Source organism: Tauraco erythrolophus, assembly GCF_009769465.1.
Source record: "Tauraco erythrolophus isolate bTauEry1 chromosome 30 unlocalized genomic scaffold, bTauEry1.pri scaffold_44_arrow_ctg1, whole genome shotgun sequence".
In the NCBI taxonomy this organism is placed as follows: Eukaryota; Metazoa; Chordata; class Aves; order Musophagiformes; family Musophagidae; genus Tauraco; species Tauraco erythrolophus.
In genome coordinates this window covers 334,127-360,915 of record NW_028238561.1, presented here as the reverse complement: position 1 = coordinate 360,915, position 26,789 = coordinate 334,127, and the positions used below count along the sequence as shown (strand labels likewise).

General features: G+C 56.6%; 3 protein-coding genes across 3 annotated transcripts; all 3 read right to left on the bottom strand.

Annotated features, from left to right (window-relative positions):
* Positions 1-267: 267 nt before the first annotated feature.
* LOC104376543 (signaling lymphocytic activation molecule-like) lies at positions 268-7,050 on the bottom strand. Its single transcript, XM_086630340.1, has 7 exons — positions 6,999-7,050; positions 3,857-4,183; positions 3,221-3,502; positions 2,171-2,272; positions 1,163-1,245; positions 449-604; positions 268-324 (listed from the first exon to the last, which is right to left on the bottom strand). Exons 1-7 carry the CDS (start codon positions 7,048-7,050, stop codon positions 268-270), a joined length of 1,059 nt encoding a protein of 352 aa, XP_086486466.1.
* A 6,750-nt stretch (positions 7,051-13,800) lies between these two features.
* On the bottom strand, positions 13,801-17,202 carry CD48 (CD48 molecule). The gene is made up of 4 exons (XM_009988446.2): positions 17,001-17,202; positions 15,161-15,475; positions 14,816-15,079; positions 13,801-14,533 (listed from the first exon to the last, which is right to left on the bottom strand). Exons 1-4 carry the CDS (start codon positions 17,050-17,052, stop codon positions 14,448-14,450), a joined length of 717 nt encoding a protein of 238 aa, XP_009986748.2. The 5' UTR covers positions 17,053-17,202; the 3' UTR covers positions 13,801-14,447.
* A 4,380-nt stretch (positions 17,203-21,582) lies between these two features.
* Positions 21,583-26,375, bottom strand: LOC104374696 (natural killer cell receptor 2B4-like). Its single transcript, XM_086630339.1, has 9 exons — positions 26,291-26,375; positions 24,050-24,391; positions 23,680-23,958; positions 23,261-23,389; positions 22,699-22,769; positions 22,506-22,571; positions 22,282-22,347; positions 22,100-22,159; positions 21,583-21,997 (listed from the first exon to the last, which is right to left on the bottom strand). Exons 1-9 carry the CDS (start codon positions 26,373-26,375, stop codon positions 21,974-21,976), a joined length of 1,122 nt encoding a protein of 373 aa, XP_086486465.1. The 3' UTR covers positions 21,583-21,973.
* Positions 26,376-26,789: the final 414 nt, after the last annotated feature.

Here is a 26,789-nt window from a genome sequence, read left to right as displayed (position 1 = left end):
CCGGCTGCGGGGTCGTGTCCGGGGCCCCTCTACCCTCTCCCAGTGCTCTGGCATCTCACCAGCCACAGCCCCGGGCAGATTTCTCGCCTTCCTTCAGTCCTGCTCTTTGCTCCGCGGCCGTCGGTGCAGCCCCAGCTCGGCTCCGGCGAGAGTTGTGCCGGAGGGTTTTTGCCCCAGTTCCCCAGGGTTTCCTCCAGCTGGGAATGTGGGTGTTGGTGCCCGGTGAGCAGATGCCAGGCTGGGCTGCTGCCCGCTGCCCAGAGACGCTCAGGCCATGGGCATCATCACACTGGCATAAACCGTCATGGGCTCCTCATCGCGGCTCTGCAGCAAAGAGTGGGGAAAAAACAGGGGGTGGGCAAGGTGCCCGAGCTGGGGGGCGCCGTGGGGTGTCCCCCAGCAGTGCCCAGCCAGGGCGAGGAGCAGGGCAGGGGACAGTCACCCTTACCTGTGAGAGGGATGGGAGGCTCTGTGGGGTGGGGGGCTCTGCCATGGGACTGGGGGCTCTGCCAGGGGCCGGGACCGTGTCCGGGGGCAAACCGGTGGCTGCAGAGTAGATGGTGGTGCAGGAGGGGTACTCGGTGTCGGGGGCCCCTTTCTGCTTCTGCGTGGAGAGTGGAGGATGAGCAGTGGCTGGCTGGAGGTCCTTCCTTCCCCCTCCCCACATGGACCCACCGTTTCCTCCCCAGTTTGAGCTGGTTAGGACTTGGGGAGGGGAGAAAAAACACACAGTCTGTCCCCAAAGCCACCCAGGGACGCCAGGGAAGCTCCAGCATCCAACCTTATTCCCAGCAATTCCCAAATTAACGGCGAGCAGGCTGACTCTTGGAATGGATGGGTGACCCCAGGGAGCCCACGGCCACCGCAGCCCCCCCACCAGCCACAATCCCACCCTCCCCCTCACCAGCCGTGGGGCTGCGTTGACATCCAGCAGCCACAGCCCATCACAGAGGGTGCCACAGACCAGCGAGGAGGCACCTGGGGCTTTGGGTGCTGCTGCCCAAAGCCGGGTTGTCACCATCCAAGACCCTCCCCACCCGAGAAACGCTGGTGGGGTCATGACCACGGTCCCCAATGGCTGCGGCGCTCGGGGTCTTGTGGCTAAAGGAGCATTTTCCCCCGTGCATCGAGGCCGGCCGGGGTTGTGCGGGTCGTGGCTCACCTCCACCCGCTGCACTTGGGAGTAGATGGTGTGCACCGCGGCGTCCTCGGCGAGCGGCGAGTGCGAGCGATCCCGGCGGGCTGCTGCGGGGGGATAAGTGGGTCACGGAGCTGCGAGGGGAGCAGGGAACAAGGGGGACCCCCAACACTTCCCAAGCTGCATCCCGCTCCTGTGCCCCGAGGCACGGCGAGGGTGAGGCCACGCTGGATCCGTCCCCGGCACGGTGCCTGCCAGCTGGACCCGGCTGTATCCCTATCGCCACCGCTGCCCGGCCGTGGTCGGAGGATTTCTGGCCACACCAGGTCAGCTTTGGAAATTTCTCCTTGCACAGAGAACGGGAATCATAGAATCATAGAATGGTTAGGGCTGGAAGGGACCTTCAAAGGTCATCTAGTCCAACCCCCCTGCAAGGAACAGGGATATCTCCAACTAGATCAGGTTGCTCAGGGCCTCGTCCAACCTGGCCTTGAACGTCTCCAGGGATGGAGCATCCACCACCTCTCTGGGCAACCTGTTCCAGTGTTCTACAACTCTCATGGTAAAAAATTTTTTCCTAATATCCAATCTGAATCTACCTCCCTCTATTTTAAAACCATTACCCCTTGTCCTATCAACAAGGGAAAGGGGGACACAGCCTGGATGTGGCACTTGGAGAGATGATACTCTTTTGAATTTGGGCTGGGATCATTCCATTGCCCTTGAGACCGTTCAATACCGCCTCAGAAACCCATCATCCGGGTAAAGCGTTGGAGATCATGTGCAGATAGTTTCTCTTCTTTTTTTTTAAAAAAACTTTTTAAAGCTGGTTTCCTTCCTGCCTTTCACTCTGCGCTTCGAGAAAAACACAGTTTGCTCCTTCCCAAGGGCCAGGGTACGCCCAAGACGAGGTGCCCACGGGGTTCAACCCCTTAGTCCATTCTTCAGGGCTGTCTGGGGGCAACTTGTGATCCTCCCCCCACCTTGCAAGGCTCACCCCACCAACCAGCACCCCTCCCTCACCGCACTCACCGTTGCACACCAAATAGGCGGCCACGGAGACCCCGATCATCACCGCTGCGATGATGAGCACCACCACCAGCACAAGATCCTCCATCCTCAGCCCGCCAGTTCCTGGGATGGAGGGGCAGAGAAGGGAGTGGGTCAGCTGCCAGCCCTGGGTGACCCTACTCAAAAAAAAAAATAATCTTTCTTCATCTCGTCACCTAATTTTGGGCTGATGATTTTGATAGAACAGGAAACAAGGGCAGGAAACGCTTCTCTCGAGCAGAGCTCGCTCTCTAACTGCTTCCAGTCTGCAACAGTCAGTGACAAACCTGCTGGGGGCCAGATCGGGGCCGGATGAAGCCCAAAAAGCTTCTCCTGTGACTTTATGGAGGCCTCCAGGCAGCCTCTTTGTACAACACCCAGCTCCAGCTGGGGAGGTACCCGGGATGGCCCCGCTCCCAGACCACTGTTGGTGACACCATGCAGGGGTGTCCCATGGTGTGAGGAGGTTTTGGGGCAAGGGGGTGAGAAATGAGCCCGAAACTCCCCCGGAGCATCTCATTTTAGCATCTCCTTTTCCTAAGCAAGAGTCCCGATCATTTTTCCCCATGGGGGTGTTTTCTCAGGGCAGGTCACTGTCAGAGCCCCCGCAGAGATGCGACATCCTCACCGGGTCCCTGGGGAAAGGGGTAGTGACCGCGCTGGCCCGGCCTCGGCAAAAGTCCCCCATGTCACGAGGGAGTCCTAGAAAACCCCGGAGAGAGAGCGTGTGATTTTTGCCCCAAGAGCCTCCCACAGGGAAGTTGCCGCCGAGGTTTTTACCCCCCCTACACCACTCGGGGTATGAGTCTCACGCATTCAAAACGAGCCTGGAGCACCGGGGCGCGGCGAGCGCGGTGGCCGGGGAGGCAGGTGGGACCCACAGCCCCGTGGCCGGTGTTTATGGGAAGGATTGCCACTTTTCTTGCGATAAAGCTCCTTTGAAACTGCCTAAAGCAGCGTGAAAAAGGCCCCTGCAAAGCAAGAGCAGGATGGGGAGGCTGGAGAGAGCCGGGTCGGCAACCACGGACTTACCCCCTTGCTCGTGGCTGCACTCGGAGGAGTTGAAGGTGACGTGCTGGGTGCTGACGGGGTTGCTGGCCGTGCAGTCGCAGGCGATGCTGGTGTTCTGCAGGGGGTAGGAGAGGTGCAGGAGGCTGTCGTTGCGGGAGCAGAGCCCCGAGGTGCTGGTGTCCTGGCTGCTCCAGCTGTAGGAGACGTTGTCCCCCCGCTCCGCCGTGCAGTTGACGGTGACGGTGCAGCTGCCGTTGGCCAGCACCCAGTCGACGATCTGGATGCTGGGGTGGGACACCGGCTCTGGAGGGAGGGAAGGAGGGAAGGGGCAAAGGTTTGTGTCTGGGGAAGGATGCAAACGTTGCCTTGGCCCCTGCCTGGGGAATCCTGCTGGCCTTTCCTAAATCCCTGGGAGATGGAGAGGAACCGCTCTGGTCCTGGACTCTCTGCAAATGGCATTAGATTGGGACATGGCCTGCTGGCACTCAAAGGCTCCCAGGTGGGGCTGCAAGAGGGTCCTGGGCTCACTGCAGCACCTCGACATCAGGGTGGGCATCTTCCACCCTCCTTGACCACCACCCACCTCCCAGACCCACTCCCAGCACCGCAAAAGGCTGGAAGCATCCAGCACGGTTCTCCCAAAGCAGCGTGTCTCACCGTACACCTCCAGCTGTATCTGCCAGACTTTCTCCTCCGGCCCCTTGCTGACGATGTACTCATAGAGCTGCCTGTCCTGCCTGCTGGTGTTCAGGATCTCCAGGGAGAAGTCCGACTCGCGGAAGCGAATTCGTCCCTTCATGTAGTTGGTGCAGTTGCCACCCGAGTACGTGAGCAGGACGAGCTTACTCCACGGGTCCTCCGTGTCCCGCTTCCAGACGGCCGCCCCGAAGCGCAGGGTGAGCTCCTGGAGTTCGGAGGGGATCTGCAACAGCGTCGCCTTCCCCAGGGTCCCCAGCAGCGTCTCCCTCACCCCGTGGCCCATGCCTGGGAGGAGAGCAGAGAGAAGGGCTGAGGCATGGAGGCACGAGGGGCTCGGAGACGCCATTCCATCCCTCCCCATCCTGGCTTTGCGGATGCCTGTGGAGCTGCAGTAGCTGGCAATGGCATTGGACCCACCCTGGCAATCCACAGATTGGGGACAGCTTGGGTTACGTGAGATAAATCGGTCAAAAACTGGACAGATTGTCTAACCGTGTTCCAAGCTCCACCTTATCCACCTCATCCTGCACCAGTGACTGCCGGCGGGTGGGAACATGAGCCACGCTGTAAGTCACGGCTCAGTGCGAGCTCTGCCCCATGCACACCCCACAAGATCATCCCCAGAACCAAAGGAGTGACCCCCAGCCCTCGGCTCCCCATCCTTGACCCCAAAGCATGCAGGTTGAGGACTTGGCTCAGGAGCTAGAGGAGAAGCGTTGCCTTCGTCTGCTCTTCCTCCTCACTCTCGCCTTTCTGGAGCAAGGAGAGAGTCTTCATTTGCATCAACTTCAGCGTTCTCCTGTGTCAGGCACCCAATGTGATGGCTAAATCCTGATTTAAAGCTCTGGGCTTTCTGTTGGCACAACAGCAGCCAACCAGCGCGGTGAAACATCACCCTCCAAGCAGGGGAAGGCACCTGGGGTCCCAGTCCGGTGGGGATGCTGGTCCTGAGAGAAGGATGCTGGCAGAGGTGGGTCCAGCCTGGAGAAGTCCCAGTGACACCAGGGCAGTCCAGAGGGAAGCGATGCTCAGTGGCTCTTGGTGGATGTCATGGCACCCACCTTCCTTGAGCACCTCAGCTCCAGAAACCTCCGGTGGGACTTTTCTTGTAGAAATTGCAGGAAATGCAGCTTCCTGGAAGCGGGCTCTGGCATAAATCCCAGATTGTCCTTCTCCTGGTCGAGGTGGTCCCAGGTGCGTTTCTTGGTGGCCACGGAAAAGCGCTCTTAAGAAGAGGGGTGGAAGCATCGCCCACGCATCCTAAAGCATCTCACCCACCTGGATTTCCTGGTGAGCACATGGAAGGATCTTCTCCTGTCTTTTGCAGTGATTCATATCTGCCTGCACCCCCAGGGCAAACAAGCTTGTTTTTGTAAGAAACAGTGTGGGGAGAGGTGCCACCTCACCGCTGCTGCCAGCCGTTGGCACCGGGAACGTGAAAGGGATCCTGTCGTGTCATCCCCACGTTTCCTACCAACTTCTTTCCATCAGGGTGAGGATTTATCCCAGAGGGGAAAAGAAAAGAGGGGGAACTACCCCCAGAAAAACGAGTCTGGGGAGGCCCAGATAAGCCCAGTATCCGCCTCTCCTGTGGCGCATACAATTCTGGTAAAAACCACAGAGCGAACGCTCCCCCGCCGCCATCCCGAGTGCCATCGCTTCCTTCTTCCCCCTCCGTGGCAGAGAACGCAGCAGTTTGAGCTGTCTCTGGGGACTACATCTCCCCAGCCTCAGAGCAGCCACACGGACACGGTTGTGATCCCACCGAAACCCCACGGTCTGCCCGACGCGGTGCCTCATATGTTTTTTTTGCTGATCCATTTACCGTAAAGCTGAACCTTTCCCAGTAACACGTGTTTTGGGTGCTCAGCGGTCGGGCTCCTCACCAGTTACCAAATGGAAAAGCCCTTTCTACATCATACTAGAAAAAGCCTCTGCCCCGGCGAGGAGCATCTCCTTGGTGGAGAAGACGACTTGATCAAAGCAAGGCTGTAGGAGGAGGGATGTAAAGAGGTCTGGAACTCTCCGTGCTGAAGCCCAGCTGGAAGGGCTGGAGGAAGGGAAGAGATCCACACCAGTGCAGCGCTGGGTCTGGAGCAGCCCCCCCATCAGGTGTTGGGCTCGTGGGACTTTCGGTGTGCTGGTCAGGCAGGAAAGCCCCGAGGGGAATTTAAAGGCAGGTATTCTAGTAACAGCGACCCAGCAGAGCCAAGGAGAACCCCCAGCTCTGCCAAGGTCTCTGGTTTCTCTTCGTTTTACACCCGGTAATTCCACTGATGCGGTGGCAGAGGGGTCACGTGGCTGCGGGGACGCGCGGTGTCCCCAGGGAAGGGGAAGGGGCGTCAGGCTGGCACCAAGAAGAGGGTCGGGATTAATCATGGCTCCCTTTGCTCTGCTTGTGGGCCCCGACTCACCCACGCACTTTTGTGCAAGCTCAGCACCTCCGATTTTGTAGCATCCGTCCATAATTGCCAACAGGATGGGAGGAGAACTGGGGGGGTCTGGGTGGTCCTTGCTCCCTGACCAGCTCATCTGGTGGGTATATTTTGACTCATCCAGGGCACTGTCATCCCCAGGATACCATCCACAGCTGGCCAGGGCTCTCCAGGCATCCTGAAACAGGCATTGCCCCACTGCCAGTCCCTTTCCACCTGCCTTATCCACACTTTATATCTTGGGTACCATCTCCGACCCCGCTGGCACCTCTTGATCCAGTATGGCAGAGAGTGAGACAACCCACCAAAGACCTTCATCTCAAGCACCCTTGTACTCAAGTACATCTGGTACTAAATTATTTGCTCGGTGCTATTAATACCTCATTAAAACCCACGGCAGAGTGCTTCATGATCGCAGCTACACTTTGTCCATCACCATCTTTGTTGGTTCATCATCGTTCATTCTCTCCTTCCTTAGCCTGACTAGTAGGAGTGAATTCGGGATGCACCACGCATCCAGCTTGGAGTCACAAGGCGTTTATCTTCTGCCTGAATATCTGACCTGCCCAGCACACCGCTCCCGATTTCTAAAAGTCTCAATATCCAACAAAAACCCCCCAAAACAACCCGAACCGAGTATCTCGCGGAGAGGAAAACGTACATACCCCAAACGCGGCCGAGAGAGATCAGCAGCCAGAGACACGCTCCGCAGCCCATGCCTCAGATCACGGAGCCTCTGCCGCACTGGAGTCGGTATCTGCTGCTGGGTTCATTATAACAGGTGCAATCAGATCAGAGATGCCGTCCCAGGCCATGTGTTTCCTGTTTTTGGCTGAATGACTCTTTCTTTTCTCTTTTTTTTTAATATTTTTTCTTAAGTGGAAAGTATTCAAAGCACCGAGTCGCGTCACCAATGCTTCACCTTCAGCCCAAGAGACCTACAGAAGGAAGCAGAGCATCAATTTATAGTTTGTACCAGAACTGCATCTTCCTGCCACGGGTCCTTAACCCGACCCCGAAAGAAGAGGAACAACCAGGGAGAAAATAATTTCATTTACAGTAACAGCTTCCCGGGGCTGTACAGAGCCTTCGAGCTCTGCCACCGCAGTGGGGGTGGGCAGATGCTCCCGCCACACAGCAGCATCCCAACCACTGCTGCTCAATCCCAGAGCCGTGGGAACTGGGGACCCAGCATAAAGCCCACCCAGAGAGTGGGTGTGCAACAGCACTCACAGCCACGATGCCCACCGGTCCACGAAAGCCCCAAATCTTCTGGAATTAACCCATACCCTGGCTTTGAGCCGGGTGGGATCTCCAGCGAGGAGGAGTATGGGTGGTCTTCAAAAACCCACCAAGGAAAAGCCCAATCCTTGTTCTCAGGCTGGGCGCTCAAGGAGGTGACCCAGACTTCAGTTTGCTCCTGTTCAACGCCATCTCCATAGCGGGAGCTCAGGGGTGGGGACCGTCCCCCCGCCCTGGGTGGGGATGGAGTGGGGACCGCAGCCTCCTGCGCTCAGCGGAGAGTCGGGGACGGGGAGCGCGGGGAAAACACACCACTACACCACGCGCTTGTTCCGCTGCGGGAAAGGGGTGAGAAAAACTTGGTTGTTTTTGTGTTTTCAATGGAATGAATTATTCACCTTCTCCAGTGCTCGGCCCACGCGGCTTGAAAATGGGAGAAGAGTTTTTTCCCCGCTGCTTTCTTCAAGTTTTCGTTGCTTTTTCTGGTTTTCAGAGGAGAGCAGAGGCGACAGACAATTCCTTATCCACCGAGTGGTCCATCCATCAAATCCATGTCTCCTCAATTTAGGGACAAGGATGTTGTGCGGGAGAGTATCAAATCATCGTAATCATAGAATGAATCGTAGAATGGCACAGGTTGGAAGGGACCTCAGAGATCATCTAATCCAACCTCCCTGCCATGGGCAGGGACGCCTCTCAACTAGATCAGACTACTCAAGGCTCCGTCCAACCTGGCCTTGAAATGCCTCCAGGGAAGGGGCATCCACAACTTCTCTGGGCAATCTATTCCAAAGTCTCACCACCCTCGTACTGAAGAATTTCTTCCTAAGATCTAATCTAAATCTGTTCTCCTTCAACTTAAACCCATTTCCCCTTGTCCTATCAGTGGACACTCTTGTAAAAAGTCCCTCCTCAGTCTTCCTGCAGGTTCCCTTCAGGTATTGGAAGGCAGCTATTAGGTCCCCCTGAAGTCTTCTCTTTTCAAGGCTGAACAATCCCAGCTCCTGCAACCTGTCCTTGTAGCAGAGGTGCTCCAGCCCCTGGATCATCTTTGTGGCCCTCCTTTGAACACGCTCCAACAAATCTGCATCTCTCTTATGGTGGGGACACCAGAACTGGACGCAGTATTCGAGGTGGAGTCTCACAAGAGCAGAGTAGAGGGGGAGAATCATCTCTCTTGACCTGCTGACCACGCTTCTCTTGATACATCCCAGGATGCAGTTGGCCTTCTGGGCCGCATGAGCGCACTGCCGGCTCAAGTTGAGCTTTTCATCTATAAACACCCCCAAATCCTTCTCTTCAGGGCTACTCACAACCCACTCTGTGCCCAGTTTGTAATTGTGCCTAGGATTGACCCGACCCAGGTGAAGGACCTTGCATTTTGACTTGTTGAAGCTTATGCAGTTTGCACTGGCCCAATTCTCAAGCCTATCAAGGTCCCTCTGGATGGCATCTCTTCCCTCAAGTGAGTCCACGGCACCACACAACTTGGTATCATCAGCAGACTTACTGAGGGTGCACTCAATGCCGTCATCCATGTCACTGACAAAGATGTTGAACAGCACTGGACCCAGAACAGACCCTCCAAAATGCTTTGGAGAAGTCCAGGTAGATGACGTCAGTTGCTCTTCCCTTATCCACCAGTGGTGTAACCCCATCGTAGAAGGCCACCAAATCTGTCAGGCAGGATTTGCCCTCAGGGGAGCCATGTTGGCTGTCACCAATCACCTCCTTATTTTCTATGTACCTTAGCACAGTCGCCAGGAGGATCTGCTTCATGATCTTGCCGGGCACGGAGGTGAGACTGACTGGCCCATAGTTCCCTGGGTCTTCCTTTTTCCCTTTTTAAAGATGGGGTCTGTTTCCCCTTTTCCAGTCGGTGGGAACTTCACCAGATTGCCACGACTTCTCAAATATGATGGATAGTGGCTTAGCAACTTCATCTGCCAGTTCCCTCAGGACCTGTGGATGCACCTCATCAGGTCCCATGGACTTGTGCACCTTCAGGTTCTTTAGATGGTCTCGAACCTGATCTTCTCCTACAGTGGGCGGTTCTTCATCCACCCAGTCCCTGCCTTTGCCTTCTGTGACTTGGGCCGTGCAGCTGGAGCTCTTGCCAGTGAAGACTGAGGCAAAACAGTCTTGGAGTGCCTCAGCATTCTCCATATCCCAGGTAGCCAGGTCTCCCATTTCCTTCCAGAGAGGGCCCACATTTTCCCTAGTCCTCCTTTTATCACTGATGTACCTGTTGAAGTTTTTCTTGTCACCCTTGACATCCCCAGCCAGATTGAATTCCCTCTGGGCTTTAGCTTTCCTTGAAGAGGCCAAAGTCTGCTCTCCTGAAATCCAGGGCAGTGAGCTTGCTGAGCACCCTCCTCAGGATCTTGAACTCCACCATTTCATGGTCACTACAGCCAAGGCTGCTCTTGAGCTTCACATTCCTCTCCAGCCCCTCTTTGTTGGTGAGAACAAGATTCGACATAGCACCTCTCCTTATTGGTTCCTCTACCACTTAGAGAAGGAAGTTCTCATCAATGCATTCCAGGAACCTCCTGGATTGTCTATGCCCTGCTCTGTTGTCCCTCCAACAGATAACAGAGTGGTTGAAGTCTCCCACAAGCACCAGGGCTCATGAACGTGAGGCTGCTCCTGTCTGTCTATAGAGGGCCTCATCTGCTTAGTTTTCCTGGTCAGGTGGTCTGTAGCAGACCCCCACTACCATGTCAGCTGACCCTGCCCTCCCTTTAATCCTGACCCATGAGCTCTCAGTCAAAGCCTCATCCATCCCCAGGCAGAGCTCCATGCCCTCCAGCTGGTCTTTGACACAAAGGGTGACACCTCCTCCTTGGATCCTCACCCATCCCCAGGCACAGCTCCATGCCCTGCAGCTGGTCTTTGGCACAAAGGGTGACACCTCCTCCTCATCTCCCCTGCCTGTCCTTCCTAAAGAGCCTGTATCGTTTCATTCCAACACTCCAGTGGTAGGATTCCTGCCCACGTGTCTGTGATGTCAATAAGATCATAGCCGTGCAGGTGTGCACGTACCGCTAACTCCCCGTTTATTCGCCATCCTACATAACATTTGCATAGAAGCATTTGGGTTGGGCCTCTGATGGAGCTGACTCACTGCCTGGAGAGGCTGGAATTCCTTTCTGCTGTTCTTCAGGTGCTCTCAGCTGGTCTTATCAAGCCTGATATTATCTGCCTTCAAATCTAGTTTAAAGCCCTGCCAACAGAGCTGTGTTCCCCTTGGAGAATCATAGAATCACAGAATGGTTAGGGTTGGAAGGGACCTCAAAGATCATCTAGAGAAAGGTGAATCCCCTCTGGTGCCACCAAGCCTGGTGCCGTGTAGGTCATCGCGTTGGAAACCCTAAAACTAAGGCGGTGACACCCGCCATGGAGCCACATATCAATAGTCTCGGCACCTCCGTTTCTTCTAACGTCGCTGCCTGCAGCTAGAAGGGGAGAGGAAAACAGCCTGTGCTCCAGATTCCCTCACCAACCGTCCCAGGGGCCTGAAGCCTCTTTTGATGGCCCTTGGACTACACGTTGTGGCCCAGCCCATGGCAGCGGGGTTGGAACTAGATGATCTGCAAGATCTCTTCCAACCCAAACCATCCTATGATTCTGTGATTCATTGCCCCCCACGTGGAAGAGCAGTAACGGACAATAGTCTGAGGGCTGTACCAGGCTGGGAAGCTTCCCAGTGATGTCCTTAATGTGGGTGCTGGGGAGGCAGCAGAATTCCCCAAGAGGAGGGTCTTCCTGACTTATCAGACCCTCTGCTCCCCTCAGATGGGAGTCACCCATAACCATTACCCATCTTTTCTTCCTCGTGGAGGCAGTCGTGATGCAGGAGGTGGGCACTTCTGACCCTGGCAACACCTCTGGTGTAGATGAACCGCCACCCACACCATCCGTCGATGGCCCTTCCACCTCCAGACCCTCACACCTGTTGTGCAGAGGCACCTGGGAAGGTGAGGTGGGCAATGGTGGGGGGCTTGCCCAGTGCAGAGAACTTCCCCTTCCACCTCCTTCTGAGAGGGTGATGGCCACCAACTGAACTCACCTCTGGAGCGATCAGGATCAGGGTGGCTGCATCCTTCCCCCCCTTCTGTGCCAACCGCCACTCGAACTGCCGCGCCACACTCCGCTTGTCCACTCTGGCCGCCCACGCTCCCCACGCTGACTTTTCGTAGTGCCCAGGGCCACCTCAGCGTCTCCCAACAGAGCTGACGCCTCCTGGGGGGGTCTTTTCCTTTCCCTGGCGTTGCCCTTCTTCAGGAAAAGGCTCTGTGCACCAAGAACTGCTGCTCCGTAGTGGATCGGGCCGGCTCTGGAGCAGCTCCCTTTGGCGACTGACCTGAGTCAGTCTGAGAAACAAACAAAAAAAACCCAAACCTCCCGCCAATCAGTGGTTGATGGGTGGGAATTGCTCAGCAGAGGTGTGGGGAAAAGAAAAAAACAAAAAGGATGAGTCAGAGCCATACGAAGGGACTTGGCTCCTTTTCTTGCTGAGGGCACACAAGGAGCTTCGGCTCAGCTGAAACACGTTGATGGTTCTTGCTGGCGGCAAGCCGGCTCCCGGACCGAGGTGGTGGAGAGGGTGAGGACATGGCCAGAGAAGGGCAACAAAGGTGGTGGTAGGTCTGGAGCACAAGTCTTATGAGGAGCTGCTGAAGGAACTAGGGTTGTTCAGCCTGAAGAAAAGGAGGCTGAGGGGAGACCTTCTCACTCTCTACAACTATCTGAAAGGAGGTTGTAGCGAGGTCGGTGTTGGTCTCTTCTCCCAAGTAACAAGTGATAGGACAAAAGAAATTGGCCTCAAGTTGCACCAGAGGAGGTTTAGATTGGATATTAGGAAAAATTTCCCTACTAAAAGAGTGGTCAAATGTTGGAACAGGTTGCCCAGGGAAGTGGTGGACTCACCATACCTGGAAGTGTTCAAAAAATGTGTAGATATAGCCCTTCAGGACATGGTTTAGTGGGATGGTGGTATTGGGTTGTTGGTTGGACTCGATGACCTTAGAGGTCCTTTCCAACCTTAATGATTCTATGATTCTATGACATCGTCTTGGGGGTATTTTGCAGAGCAGGGACCTGCCCAGGCACAAATCCCACCTGAAGAGCTGGTGCTCAGGAAGGAGGTCTCCAGGGGAGGGGCTCCACCAGCTCAGCTCCCCAGGCAGGGCAGCAGGATGGTCCCCAATGGCCCCCAGCCCTCCCCTTGCCACAGATGGGTGCCCCACATTTGGAGCAGGCTGTGCCAGCATGGAGAAACTGGTTGCCACAAACTGGTCTAGGAAAGCCATAAAACCCCAACGATGGACATTGGCCAGGAGAAATAGAAAAAATTACTTGATGAGCAAAACAATCAAGAAAAAGTCCTTCTAGGAAGCACTTGGAGGCACAAAAAACATACAATGAAAATCCTCCTTTAACCAAAATTAATGATCCTAAATGCCTTTACTTTCGCCATCAGCTGAGGTTGAAGTCTCCCAGCTGGAAAGGTGCCGGAGACACGGCACCAGGCTCCGTGTTTATTCATCACAGGAGGTTTGGTGATGGTGCCGGTGCTCAGCAGTCATCCCAGGTTTGGTCAGAGAGGCAGAAAAATCCCAAACGCCCATCGGGGAATGGATCAAGACCTGAGCAAATATTTTCAAGGGAGGAATTTCTGCAAAAAAACATACTTTGATGCTAAAAACCATCAGCCACTTGGCGGGAATTACCCCGGGCTGCTCATTAGACCCCGGGAGCTGGAACGACTCGTGCTCATTCCTGATTTTCAGATGAGCCGGTGAGGTCCCTGTTGACCCTTTGATGAATCCAGTCGTAAGAGGCTTTGCTTAAAGATGGCTCTAGAACCCAGTTCTCCCCTTTCTCAGGCTGGTTTGCTGTAGCTGGTGGAAGCAGCAGCATCACAGGGCTGCGGTGGCCCTGAGCTACGGCCCCATCCCTCCTCGCAGGCTGAGGGACCATCTCCATCACTGAGACACGTCCTCCCACCCCGGTGGGCCCGTGTACCCCCCACCCAGAGCCATGGGGGACAGCTGTGGAAGGGCTCCTGTCCCCGACGAGGACAGGTGGGTGGAAAACACAGTTCCCCTCATCATCCCACCTCCATCCCCAAGCACTCACCGCGGCCGACCCCAGCCCAGAGGAGAATGCGGAACATTAAAAACGCTAAAATTAATTAATTTAATGTATGTACAAGCAGACATTTGTGAAGGCAGAGCCTGTACTCGCAGTGCCAAACCGTCCGTAGCAGAGAAAGAGGAAGGTGCCACCACAGCTCTTCCCCTTCAAGATGCTCCAGTGGTCCAGACCTGGAGGAGATCGGGCAGCAGCCAGCTGCACCCGTGCACTATCCTGAACTGTCACACTGCTCATCGGTCCCATAAATGCTGTCACTGACACCAGGGGATGGCCAAGGACCTCCCAAGTCCACGGGAAGCCCCAGGAAAGGCTCAGCTTGGGTCTCCCTGCAGACGTCAGGGCTGGGGAGAGGAGGATTTCCAAGCAGTTAACTGTAAATTTAGCGATTTAGATCCGGAGTTCTCAAAAATCATTGGTGACAGACCTGTGAAACGTGACCTCTGATTAAAACAAAGCAGAAAATGTGAAGAGGGAAACCGAGGCATGGAGCTACCCTGGAGGCAGCTGCAGAGCAGCCAGAGCCTGGGCTGGTGGGAAGCAGGTGGCTGTGGAGGAGACCGAGCAGGTGCTGGTGTATCAGACACTGGTTGTAACGGTTCCCTTGAGCAACCACATCTTTCTGCATCCAGCTGGTTTGGGGGCCTCATCCAGGCACCAGTCCTGTGGCCGAGGGTGGTGAGACATGGAGAGTTGTCAACAGCGAAGCATCGTTAAGCCAGAGCGAGGAGGAAGAGGAGGTGTCCCAGGCCCACCAGCACTCTGGTGGTGGTACAGGACGCAGGGCTGGAGGACTTGGCTGGAGACAGAGGGAGAGTCGAGGTTTGGAGAGGGCTGTGGGTGCCCAGCCCTGGCAAGGAACCCCCCAGCTCCCTCCCTGCATGGACTCTTGCCACCCACCAACCCATGGCACAGGGGGAAAAGAGACCCACAGGACACCCATGGGCCACCCTCAGACTTGCAAGGCTCCACTGTCCCCAGAGTCACCCCGGAGGGTCCTTGGAGCAAGTAGAAGCCAAGGCCACCCCACAGCCCATCCCACCCAAGTTTTGCCATCTCGTGCGTGCATGGTGGCCGGTACCTGTCCAGGAGCAGGGGTGCTTGTAGGTCAGGGAGGCGTTGTTGGAGGAGACGGGGTTACTGACTTTGCAGATGTAGGTTTCTATCGAGGCGTCGAAGGCAACATGCAGCTTGGAGGCATCTTGACTCTCCAGCGAGTGTTTGTTGGGGAGGATCCACTTGTAAGTCACCCCTTGGAGCCCCACCGAGCACTCCAGGGTGGCTTCGCACCGTGCCGGGTCATTGCCGATCACTTTGACACTCACGGTGGGCTTTGGGACCGGATCTGCAAGAGGCAGCGAGATGTCACAACCTCCCCGTCCCCGCCGCGGGGTGCTGGGACAACCCTCCCATCCTCTCAGCTCACCGTACACCGTCAGGAGGATGTTTTCAATGTGCTCCTTGCCCGCCTCATCCTCCAGGTACACCTGGTACCTGCTGCTGTCCGTTTTCTGCAGGGAGCTGATTTTGAGGGTGTTGTTGGAGAAGAGCCTCAGTCGTCCCTTGTAGGCGTTGTTGGGGTACTGGACCTCACCGCGTCTGTCCCAGCTGGCGATCTTCACAGAGTTGTTGAACCGCCAGTGGATTTGGGGGTAGGATCCCTGGTTTTGCAGGCTGGGGCTGAGATACGCCACCCCACCAACAACTCCAACCACCTTCGACAGATCGTGTCCTGCCCAGGCTGCCAAGAAAGCAGAAACCGGTGCTGTTTGGCCAACCGGACACAGCTCACTCCTCCCCGGGCTTCATACCCACTTGGGAGCCTTGGTTCTTCCTAGATACGTGGAAAATTCAACAATGAAGTTCAACAGGGCCAAGTGCAAGGTCCTACACGTGGGTCAGGGCAATCCCATGCACAAGTGCAGGCTGGGCAGAGAATGGGTGGAGAGCAGCCCTGAGGAGAAGGATTGGGGGTGTTGAGTGATGAGAAGCTCACTGTGAGCCAGCACCGTGCGCTGGCAGCCCAGAGAGCCAACCGTGCCCTGGGCTGCACCCAGAGCAGCGTGGGCAGCAGGGCGAGGGAGGGGATTCTGCCCCTCTGCTCGGCTCTCCTGAGACCCCCCTGCAGTGCTGCCTTCAGCTCTGGGGGCCCCAACACAAGAAGGACACGGAGCTGCTGGAGCGGGGCCAGAGGAGGCCATGGAGATGATCGGAGGGCTGGAGCACCTCTGCTCTGGAAACGACTGGGAGAGTTGGGGCTGTTCAGCCTGGAGAAGAGAAGGCTCCGGGGAGACCTTCCAGCACATTCCAGTACCTAAAGGGGCTACAGGAAAGCTGGAGAGGGGCTTTGGACACGGGTGTGGAGTGATGGAACATGGAGCGATGGCTTTAAACTGAAAGAGGGGAGATTTCGATGGGATCTAAGGAAGAAATTCTTCCTTCTGAGGGTGGTGAGGCACTGGCACAGGTTGCCCAGAGGAGCTGTGGCTGCCCCATCCCTGGAAGTGTTCCAGGCCAGGTTGGATGAGGCTTGGAGCAACCTGGTGTAGTGGAGGGTGTCCCTGCCCATGGCAGGGGGTTGCAACTGGATGATTATTAAAGTCTCTTCCAACCCAAACTGTTCTATGACTCTACGAAAACACAAATAACCCATTCTCTCACTAATTCCTGACACCTTTGGGTTCTTTCAGCCCTGGAGACGTGTTGCAGAGACAGGCTCTAGAGCTGGTGGTGAGATTTCTGCCCCTCCACCCCAAGCACAGGCAGCACCAGATGCCCTTGTGTTTTCTTTTGCTTTTATTTTCGAATCCTCTTCCCACTTCAGGCTCACCCGGAGCAGCCCCTCACGCCCAGCTTGGTGGTGGCCATGATGGGGGCTTCAGTGGGAATGGAGCCGGTGGGTGACACCTCGGGCACAGCACCAGGATCAGAAAAGCACCAGGATCAGGGGAGAGCACGGGGACGGTTAACCTAAGGGCACACCCCCAAGGTCCCCCACCATCACCAAAGCCACCCCTTCACCATGAGGCTGGTGAGGCACTGGAGCAGGTTTCCCAGAGAAGCTGTGGCTGCCCCATCCCTGGAAGTGTTCAAGGCCAGGTTGGATGGGGCTTGGAGCAACCTGGTATAGTGGAGGGTGTCCCTGCCCATGGCAGGGGGGTTGGAACTGGACGATCTTGAAGGTCCCTTCCAACCCAAACCATTCCAGGATTCTATGATCCCCTCCCAACCCAGCACCCTCACCCCGGGGGCACCCACCGCCGTACCTTGCATGACGAAACAGAGGAAGAGGAGAACCGTTGTAAGCGCCACCGCCATCTTCTCGCCGAGTCCACACCCAATCCCCAGAGTAAAAATCCCCTTCACTGGGCAGCTGCTCACCGAGGACACCCCTGAGCCGGCAGCCCCCTGCCACCGTCCCCAAACTCAGGGCTGAGGGGGGTCTGCAGGAAATGGGTGGTGGGGTGGTGCGAGGGTGGTGCGAGTCTGGGAGTCACGTGAACCCACTTCTGCTTCCTGCCCAGTTTGCACCGGAAGCCGGTGGCAGAGAGAAGCAGCAGCTACTCTCTGGGGACAATCTTCCTGGGGACAGGGGCCAGGTTGGAGGAGGCTTTGAGCAACCTGGTGTAGTGGAGAGCGTCCCTGTCATGGCAGGGGGGTTGGAACTAGGTGAACTTAAAGGTTTCTTCCAACCCAAACCATTCTGTGATTCTCTGATTCTTGGACACCACCCACAGCACCCCATGGGCCCCCCAACCCCCCCATTGGAGTCACCCCATCATCCTGACAGTAAACGAAACGCTGACCCCGGGGTGGGGGTGACATCTCCCCTTTACAGCTGCTGTAAACAACCCACCAGGTGCCCATTTCTCCACCTGCAAACCCAGGTCTGTGTCCTCGCCGAGGTCTGGTTCCCCCGGACACACCATCGGGCAGCCCTGACTTGAGTGGGGACCACCAGCACCGGCGTCGGGGGTGTCCCGGTGACCCCAGTTCGCAGGTGGGGAGGAGACAGGAGGGATGATTTGTTGATGTTAAAGCATCACTGCAGCCCCAGCACCCCGACCGCGAAGGATTTTAATTACAGCCCGGATTCCTTCCTTGAAAGACGACGTTCCGGGGCCTTTGTTCGGCACCGGCCGCGGGATGCGCTGGGCAGCAACGCTGGCACAGCCCCCAAGTCGGGGGCAAACAGCTGCCGGCGTCTTCCCACGCGCCGCCCCGGCTGCGAGCGCGGAGCACCGGGGCCGACCCCAGCGGTGAACAAAGGGCGACGGCGGCGCCCGCTGAGTCCTGACCCAGTTTGATTTAGCCCCGGCCGCCAGCGAGGAGATCCGGTGTCAGCGCGGGAAGGCGTTAGCACGACCGCGCCAGCGGCCGCGCCGCGGTGCTGCGGCACCGATCCGGTGCTCATCTCCATGCCGGATTGCGCCACGGCAAGATGAATAAACCTCCCTGGTGGGGAGCCGAGTGCTGCCTCAGCAGTTGTCTCCGATACGCAAAAGCGGGTTGTTGGCGTAAGTTACGGCTCCGTGACGGAGCGCGGCTTCGGCTGGGACCCGATGGGCTGATGGACATAGAATCATAGAATGGTTAGGGCTGGAAGGGACCTTCAAAGGTCATCTAGTCCAACCCCCCTGCAAGGAACAGGGATATCTCCAACTAGATCAGGTTGCTCAGGGCCTCGTCCAACCTGGCCTTGAACATCTCCAGGGATGGAGCATCCACCACCTCTCTGGGCAACCTGTTCCAGGGTTCTACAACTCTCATGGTAAAAAATTTTTTCCTAATATCCAATCTGAATCTACCTCCCTCTATTTTAAAACCATTACCCCTTGTCCTATCACAACAGGCCCTCCTGAACAGCCTCTCCCCATCTTTCTTGTAGGCCCCCTTGAGGTACTGGAAGACCGCTATAAGGTCACCCCGAGCCTCCTCTTCTCCAGGCTGAACAGCCCCAACTCTTTCGGCCTGTCCTCATAGGAAAGGTTCTCCAGCCCTCTTATCATCTTTGTGGCCCTCCTCTGGACCCTCTCCAACTGGTCCAACATGGCAGCCCCCACGGCTGTGTGTCGTCACCATCAGATGCTTCTGCTCATCAGAAGCACGGATACACGGCGATTTGGGCTGAGACGCCGTTCCCGCCTTAGCCCCCGCTGCCAGGCAGTGCCCGCAGCCCGGTGAGGGTTGCCGCCACGTCCCCAGCGCCCGCGCCGGAGCGTTGCCATCCCCTCCATCGTGCCTGGACTTTCCCCACTGAACTCAGCCGGCCACAGCCCCCGCTGCCGCCTTCCCATCGAGGCCGACCGCCGTGTGCGGAGGGGGATGCCGTCACCGTGCGAGAAGTATTCGACTCGTGAGAAGCAGAGGATGGGGCTTGGGATGGCGTAAACCAGCCCAGCTCCGGTGGCAGAGAGCCAGCCCAGCCTCCTAAATTCCCTCGTCGTGGCAGTCAGACACCCCCTCCCTCCCCAGTTAATGATCCCAATTAACGCTCGTTTCACAGGGAGCTATTTTGATGCCGGACTCCGGCAGGAGGGGAGCGTTGTGGAGCTGCCACGGCTCCCCCCACTGCCGTCAAAGTGCCACGTCTCATTTTAATCCCAAAGAAAAGCCCTTGATCTTACCTTCGGGAAGATCTTTTGAAGCCAGAGCCCCTCTTCCTCCTCCCTTCTCCCAGGGCCACTCATGCTGGAGCAGCATGGGACAATGTAAGGTGGTGGCATCGCTGGTCTCCGGTTGCCATGGGGCACCCATGGTGGTGCCTGCCCAGAGCTGATGCCCATGGCCACCTCTCCCCTACCCGACACACGCAGCTGAAACTTTGCAAAGTGCATCTCCGCGTGAGACCTCACTCGCTTGAGAGGTCCCCGAGCCACAAACAAGGCAGTTCCCACTCCCTCCCTGCACCCCGGGTACATTTCAGGCTATAAATAGCCAATTAAGCTCATTAGACAAGCACCACGATTGCCTCAACCTTATATTTGCACCGAAAAATCATTTCCTGAGGTGTACCGAACCTGTTAACACCTAAAAAAACCCCGTGAGGTCCCACGCTGGCGCTGAACACGTGTGCGTCACGCGTGTCACCTTCCCCCGCGACCTCGCCTGCCCAATTTCACATCCATCTCCTCCAGAGACAGGTTTCCATCACTGAGTCTGGGGGAAAATATCTGAAGAAACTGCTGAGGATCTAAGCAGTTGCTGGAGACGTTCAAGGCCCGGTTGGACAAGGCCCTGAGCAACCTGATCTAGTTGGAGATATCCCTGTTCCTTGCAGGGGGGTTGGACTAGATGCCCTTTGAAGGTCCCTTCCAGCCCTAACCATTCTATGATTCTATGATTCTATGATTCTAAGTGAAGGATGTCGAAATTGAAGGAGTTGTAAAAAAAACATCCGCCAGCAAAGGCAGCTCTGTGGCTTCCGGGAGAGAAAAAAATAATCAAAAAACTACTCAAAAATCAGGGCACCCCGGATCACAAACACAACCCAAAATTCTCTGCCAGCTGCAGCGCAGACGGGGATTGATGGGGTGGTGAAAGACTTTGAGGAGCGAGATATTATCACTCGCACGCACTCCCCCTGCAATTCTCCAGTCTGGCCAGTTAAAAAGCTGAACAGGCCATGGAAGCTCACCATGGATTTCAGGCAACTGAACGTCAACGCTGCACCTTTAGCGACAGCTGTACCCAACATGGCTGATGGTGGATCAATATCCTCGTTGTAACTGACGTTTGCCGGTTGTATTCACAACCGAGCGTAGTTCTTTTTCCTTGTTTTCTCTCTTTCAGGAATCTTGGATAAACTGCAGGTGGACAAGTGGATACACGTCCTATTAATATGAATTTCGACTGTAATACTATTCTTACTGGTTATGGTAATCTGACAACCTAAATTCTAAAAAAAAAAGGCTAATCAACAAGTTGGGTTTGTGGTATTATTCCACATCTCACCCTTGATTTGTAACCAAAAGACCCAGGATGGCCATGGTCTCCAGCTTTCCTTCGATACGCAAACAGTATGGGATGACATCCCAGCAGCAACCCTCCAAATCTGGCCGCTGTAGTGCTGCACAACACTGAAATATACCTCACGAGTGGAAATGGGACAGAAATAAATGGATTTACGTCCTAACAGGAACAGTTGGGGAAAATACCCAAAGAGAATGTAGAAAAATCAGTGAGTCAACATATGAAAAAAGTTCCCAAATGACGATCTCTGGCAATCTGATAGAGATAGAACGGTCAAAATTCAATTCAAACATCGCAATTAAATTTTGTTGCACTGAAGAAGGGAACTGAGCCAAACATGACTCCACCACAATGCGTTGCTGCAAGTGGCACAGCAACAGTGACACATCAGACTCCAGTACAGTAAACACCGAAGTTACCAAATCTTGTACCAGTGAACAAAGGAACTACTTCATCTCGATTAAACCTGTTTATGTGACATGCCACTGGCAGCAAAAGCAACCCGCTCCGACGGGCCTAACATTTAAATTTAAAATAAATGCTGTGGCCAAACCCTTAATGATATTTGTTGCAATAGTCACATACCACGGCACGGATACCCTGATCACCTTGAACATCAAAGATGGAATTATACTCTTTTTCACTGTAGTACATGGTGATGACATTACTGTACGATATAAATCGATTAGTGAATCTCTTGCTGAACCTATAAATGTTACGAGACTGGATCCCAAAGATCTACCGTATTATATGAGAACCAAAAATGAGATTGTCAGTTTAATTTGACCTCTGTACAAGATCCTTATAGGGTCATGTACAACAAAAACCACACAAAATACTGGGGAGAATTCAAAATAAATTTTACGACACCTAATACCAAACCGCTCGTTGTAACCAACCCCAAATTTCTGAAATTAAACCATATGTGTTCAGAAAAACAGGTCAGCAACAAATGCAGTTTAACTCATCATGGTCCTTTGACTGGTCTTCTGACCTCAAAACATGACAGAGTCTTTCCTCCTCCCCTCGCAGGAAAAGTCTCCGAGGCACAGTTGAGGTTTGCATCCTTGTGGAAACCCCCATCTGACCATTTCCACCCCGAGCAAGCCTCCGGCTTTGCCAAGTAGGGTCCTGGTGGGTGCTGGCAGTCTCTGGGTCCTCCAGGAGAAAAGTGCCATGGGGAAGGGAAGGTCCTTCCGAGGCAGCCGGGGCACTAGGAGAGGTGGAGGCCGGCAGGAACCGGGGGTGAGGTCTGCAACGGGGGGCGTCAGCTTCTAGAAACCCCCGTAGGCTGGAAGGAAACAGATGGCATTTAGGACACCACAACCCCAAAAAGCTGATGAGCTTTGGAGACAGCCAAGGCTGATCGCCCCACCGGTCCAGTGCCCATTACCTCTGCGTAGGCAGTGGAAATCAAAGCTCGGTCCAGCCTCTTCCTCCTGAGAGAAGGAGACTGTGGAGCAGAGGGAGAACCTGCCGTCAGGCGACGCGGGAGCAGGACAGGGAACCTGGCACCCAGTTGATGAACCGAGGGGACCGGGTTTCTTTGTCGTTGTCCCCATGGGACAAACTCACCTTCCTGGTGGTCTGGACCGTGGCGTAGATGGTGCAGCTTTCGGGCTCCTGAGGGCGGCTGGGTCCCTACCAGGGAGAAATGATCAAGACAGATGAAGAAAAACAAATTCTGGGCAAAAAGGGGTGGACTCGGCAGCTGCCGCGAATGCGTCTGGCCTGGAGGCTGCACAGCCAAACCCACGGGGCAGCTGCGGTCCCCACCACCAGCACAGGACTGACCCTACCTGAGTTTTGGGGTGGACGACGGCATAGACGGTATTACCCCCCGCAGCCACCTCACCGGTCCCATTCTGGGGGAGAAAGTAACCCCAGGCTGGTTAAAGGACGTGCCCTGGGGTGACAGACATGTCCAAACAGAGGTCCTGTCCCTCGGGCAGCGCGGGGAGGGGATATCCAGGGACACCCCCCAGCACTCACAGAGTCTTGGCTGGGCCGGGCTCTTCCCACCTCCTCGTAGACGGTCAGTGACTGGTCGCCGTGTCCTGGGGGAGTTTGAAGGGTCGGTGTGAGATGGTCGACATGTTAGAGCCCCCAGACCAGGGGGTCCAGCCCCCGAGCAGAGCAAAGCAGAGGAAAAAAGAGGTCCCATGGCAACTGGGAGGTTTTTCCTTTGCTGGCATCTGGCAGGGGCTGGGGAGGGGTGCTCCAGCTCAGAATGAAAGGAGTATCCAAACCCAAACAGTCCTCTAGACTCCATGGGATGAGGCCTCCAGGTTTGGGCACCAATGCTTGGGCTGCTGGGATGCTTCATCCAGCTCATCGACCTGGACCACCCTCCATCAGCAGGGTCGGGCAAAGACTCAGTGCCCCACGCGGTGCCTGGCAGGGGGGTGACGGTGCCCGGGGGGTTATCCCACAACAGCCCCAGGAGCGGGGAGAATCCCAGAAGCAGCACAGAGAGCGTTAGGAGCGTGACGGCAGGCAGGAGGAGGGCAGGGGCTGGAGCCAGAACCCCACCAGCCAACAACCAAACACACACCCGGCGATAAACCTCCCAGGGCGTCCCTTCCTCGCTTCCTCCACCGGCAGTAGATGACAATGAAGGCTACGAAGATGGCCGCTACTATCAGTGCAGCTACAAGCCACCACACAAAGGTGCTGAAAAGCCCTGGGGAGGAAGGAGAGGAGAAATGGAGACCTTGGATGGCGGGCAGAGCCTTGAGCTGCTTCAAAACACGCTCCCCATCACAGCCCGCGCGGGGCAGCGCAAGGGGAAGAGATTTGGCCAAGAAACCTCAGCCCCGGTTGTGCCACCCATGCTCGGCCATCGTGTTTCCTTTCCGAGGAGGGGAAACTGGGCACGTTTTGACGTTCACTGGCCCAGGCGGGGAGACAAAGGGCCCCAAGAGAGGACTGGGACCCCCTAAACCTGCTTTTACGGAGCTGAAGGCAAATTACCTGAGACTGCAGCGCGGCAGGGTGCCACCACGTCGGTGCTGGCTGTGCTCCAGCTCACCGGGTTGCTCACGTTGCAGGAGCAGATGGTGGGGTCGGCGTCCGCGTGGACCCGCAGGTGCAGCCGGGGTGGGTGTTCCAGGGCTCCCAGGGCATCCCCGCTGCAGGACCAGCTGTAGGAAACATTGCCGGCACCGGGCACGGTGCAGTCCAGTGAGACGTTGCAGCTGCCCTGCTCCTGGTGCAGGATGAGGGTCTCCAGGTGCGGCTGGCGGACGGGCTCTGCGGGGACGGAGCCGGTGAGAAGGGACCGGGGAGACAATGGGGTGACGGGGTGATGGGGTGACGGGGTGATGGGGTTCCAGCTACTCACCCCACACCGACACGCAGAAGCACAGCACAGTGACCAAGCCATGTGCGTCCTCAAATTCTGCCCTGTAGACCCCACTGTCTGCCGTGCCAACTGGGCGAATCTGCAGGGAGAGGCTCTCCCGATGGAAAATGGCTCTCTGGAGAAAAGGACTCTTCGTGGGACGCGCAACTTCATTCTTCTCAGCCGTCAGGATCCGGATCCGCTGCCGGAGTCCTGCATCCAGTGTCACTCTCCAGTCAACCTTCACCCAGCCCTGCGGGGGTTTCTCCGGCTGTAGCTGCAGGTCTCCGTTGACGGCCACGGCTTGTTCCCGGCAATCCTGGCATTCTAAAGTGGGGAGGGCTGAGCGAGGGACCACAGCCCCGTGAGATGCTCCACAGCCAGGGAGGGGGCACGGCCGCTGGAACCCACCCATGCCCCAGACTCACCACAGCCCCTCCTGCTCCCCAGGGTGAGCTCAGCCTGGTTCCCCATCCCCATTTCACGGTGCCCCTCTGCTCCCTCCTCATCCACCCACCCTGGGCAGCAGTAAGAATTTTGCCTGTCGGGTCCTTTTTAATCTTTTTTCTCTCGAGTTTCTCCACTGGCCCCCCCTTTTCTCAGGCCAGCCCCGGATGTCGAGGGTTCTGGTCGAGGCGAGATAAAAAAAGCCCCCGGAGCAAACGAACGCCTGCGGCTGCCGCGGCCGGGCGTACACGCAGCTTCCCAGCTGCAAATGGTCAGGGGGACTTGGCACAACACGACACACAACCACCTGCTTTGGCAAAGCCTGGTTTGCATCACCATCGTGACACCAACCTCTGGGAGTTGGGCTTAACCCACCCATCCGACAGCCACCCGCGCCAGCGCTTTGCCCTGGCAGGAGACCTCAAGAAGCTCCTGCTTCACCCTTGTCTTTGCAAAGCATGAGGATGCCCACCCTTAGCAGATCCCGGGATGTGGAGGGGACACCCCTAAACTCAGCAGATTGAGAAAGAGCCCAGAGCAGGCAGAACCAGAAACATCTTCCTCAGGGAAAAGAAGCTGAAGGCTCTGGAGCAGTTGCTACTGATTCTTCCCTACCCGGACAGCCTGACTACTCACAGCTGAGACTTGGAAGTTCCTGACAAACAAAATCCTGCCCACTAGCCGGGCACCTCAGCCTGCCAAAAATAGGACTTGCTACTTGTTTGCCGGGTCACAAGAAAAATGTGCAGGAAAACCCTTTGCTCTGCGTTCCTGGAGCTGCCCCATTAAAGAGCTGCCCTGGAGGGAGGGGTAGTGGGGCAGTGAGTGTGCAAAAACGGGGAAGAAATGATGCAAAAATGCAGCCCAGACCCCGGCGGTGCGATGGTAACCCCACAGGCAGCCGGAGCGCCGGGGCTCGGCCGGTGCAGCACACAGTGGGTTAAAACCACACCAGCACCAGCACGGAGGCTTTGCAGCCCCTGGGTGTTGCAAGTTCTTTCGCTGGTGCTTTGAGCAAGTAACACCCCGACTTGTGCACCCCCGAGCAGCGAGTGCCCCCCAGCCCTGCACCGTCGGGGGCCGGGGGCACGTCTTAGGGTGGCAAAGAGGAAAAGTGGAGGTGACGCTCTCCCAGTCCCACCAAGAGGAAGGGTGACACGATGGGGAATATGGAGATGCTGCTGGGAGATGCTCCAGCACCGAGCTGCCCCCCCGAGCCTGAACGTTTCCCTGCACACTGAAATCGTTTTTAGGAAGAAGACCCTCGGCCACCACCAGCTCCACCAAAATCACGGGGGGAAGGTGCTGGGTTCGTTCCGTGGAGAAACCTGCCCGTGAAAAACTGCATTTCTGGCATGGGGCAGGTCAGGGCTGTCCGTGGGGCACGGGAAATGCTCCGGTGGGGAAGTGACTTCTTTCCTACGAGCCCTACGTGCTGCAGGCAGGAACCAGCACCGAGCAAGAGCCGTCCCGGGCAGGACCAGTGCCCAGAACTAAAAAAAAGCCAAACTCCCACCACGTCCCACCCCAGCCCAGCAGCGTCTCCCAGGGACCTGGAGCCTGGCTCGGTGCCCACAACCCCATACCCGTGCCCATGGACACCTTCATGCCAACCTTCCCTCAGCACCCGGCTTCCCAAGCAGGCAGCAGCACCGCATCCCTCCTGCCCTGCCTGCCAACACTGCCAGCACCGGGCAGGCAGCAGGGTTTGCCCACCGCCGGCGTCCTCCCAGTACCATGGGGCCAAGCGAGCCCCATACTCCCAGCAAGCCCCGCACCGTGTCTCCTCCTCACCTTGGCGGCCAGCCGTGGCCAGCAGCACCGGGCACAGCAGCACCCACGGTGCCAGCGAGTGCCAGGGACCCTGGTGCCGGCACATCTCCGGGTGGCACCCGTGCCACCTCCCTGCACAGCGTGGAGTGTTTCGGATCAGCCGCCGCCAGGCTGCAGCTGACATCTACTATCTCCGCCCACGGTTGTTGACCGAAGTCGGCCCGCCTATAGGGAACTAGTTGCTTTGGCTGTTTCCCTTGGCACTCGTTTCGGGAGAAGAAGCTGCACCGAGTTTGCCACGGCACAGGAATGCTTTCCTGATCCCAGGGCAGGGACAGCCCCAAGGAGCAGGATTTGACCCATTGGGGAGCAACACCCAGGTCGAAGCCATCGGGGAGCTGGGGACGGGCACAGCCGAGCCAGAAGCTGCCGGGGGAGAGCGGATGCCGAGCCAGGGCTGATCTTCTCCCCGTTCCTGCCTTGATTTCCCATTTTGCACTGGGCCAGCCGTGGAGAACAT

Coding starts and splice junctions, on each gene's coding strand:
- LOC104376543 (XM_086630340.1), bottom strand. CDS start 7,050: ATGGGCTGCGGAGCGTGTCTCTGGCTGCTGATCTCTCTCGGCCGCGTT. Junction 4,184..6,998: donor CTCTCTCGGCCGCGTTTGGG/GTATGTACGTTT, acceptor CTCTCCTCCCAG/GCATGGGCCACGGGGTGAGG. Junction 3,503..3,856: donor GATACAGCTGGAGGTGTACG/GTGAGACACGCT, acceptor CCCTCCCTCCAG/AGCCGGTGTCCCACCCCAGC.
- CD48 (XM_009988446.2), bottom strand. CDS start 17,052: ATGGCGGTGGCGCTTACAACGGTTCTCCTCTTCCTCTGTTTCGTCATG. Junction 15,476..17,000: donor CCTCTGTTTCGTCATGCAAG/GTACGGCGGTGG, acceptor CTTTCTTGGCAG/CCTGGGCAGGACACGATCTG. Junction 14,534..14,815: donor GCACCCCTGCTCCTGGACAG/GTACCGGCCACC, acceptor CTCTGTCTCCAG/CCAAGTCCTCCAGCCCTGCG.
- LOC104374696 (XM_086630339.1), bottom strand. CDS start 26,375: ATGTGCCGGCACCAGGGTCCCTGGCACTCGCTGGCACCGTGGGTGCTG. Junction 23,390..23,679: donor CTGCCGCGCTGCAGTCTCAG/GTAATTTGCCTT, acceptor CTTCCTCCCCAG/GGCTTTTCAGCACCTTTGTG. Junction 22,348..22,505: donor TCGTCCACCCCAAAACTCAG/GTAGGGTCAGTC, acceptor TCTCCCTGGTAG/GGACCCAGCCGCCCTCAGGA.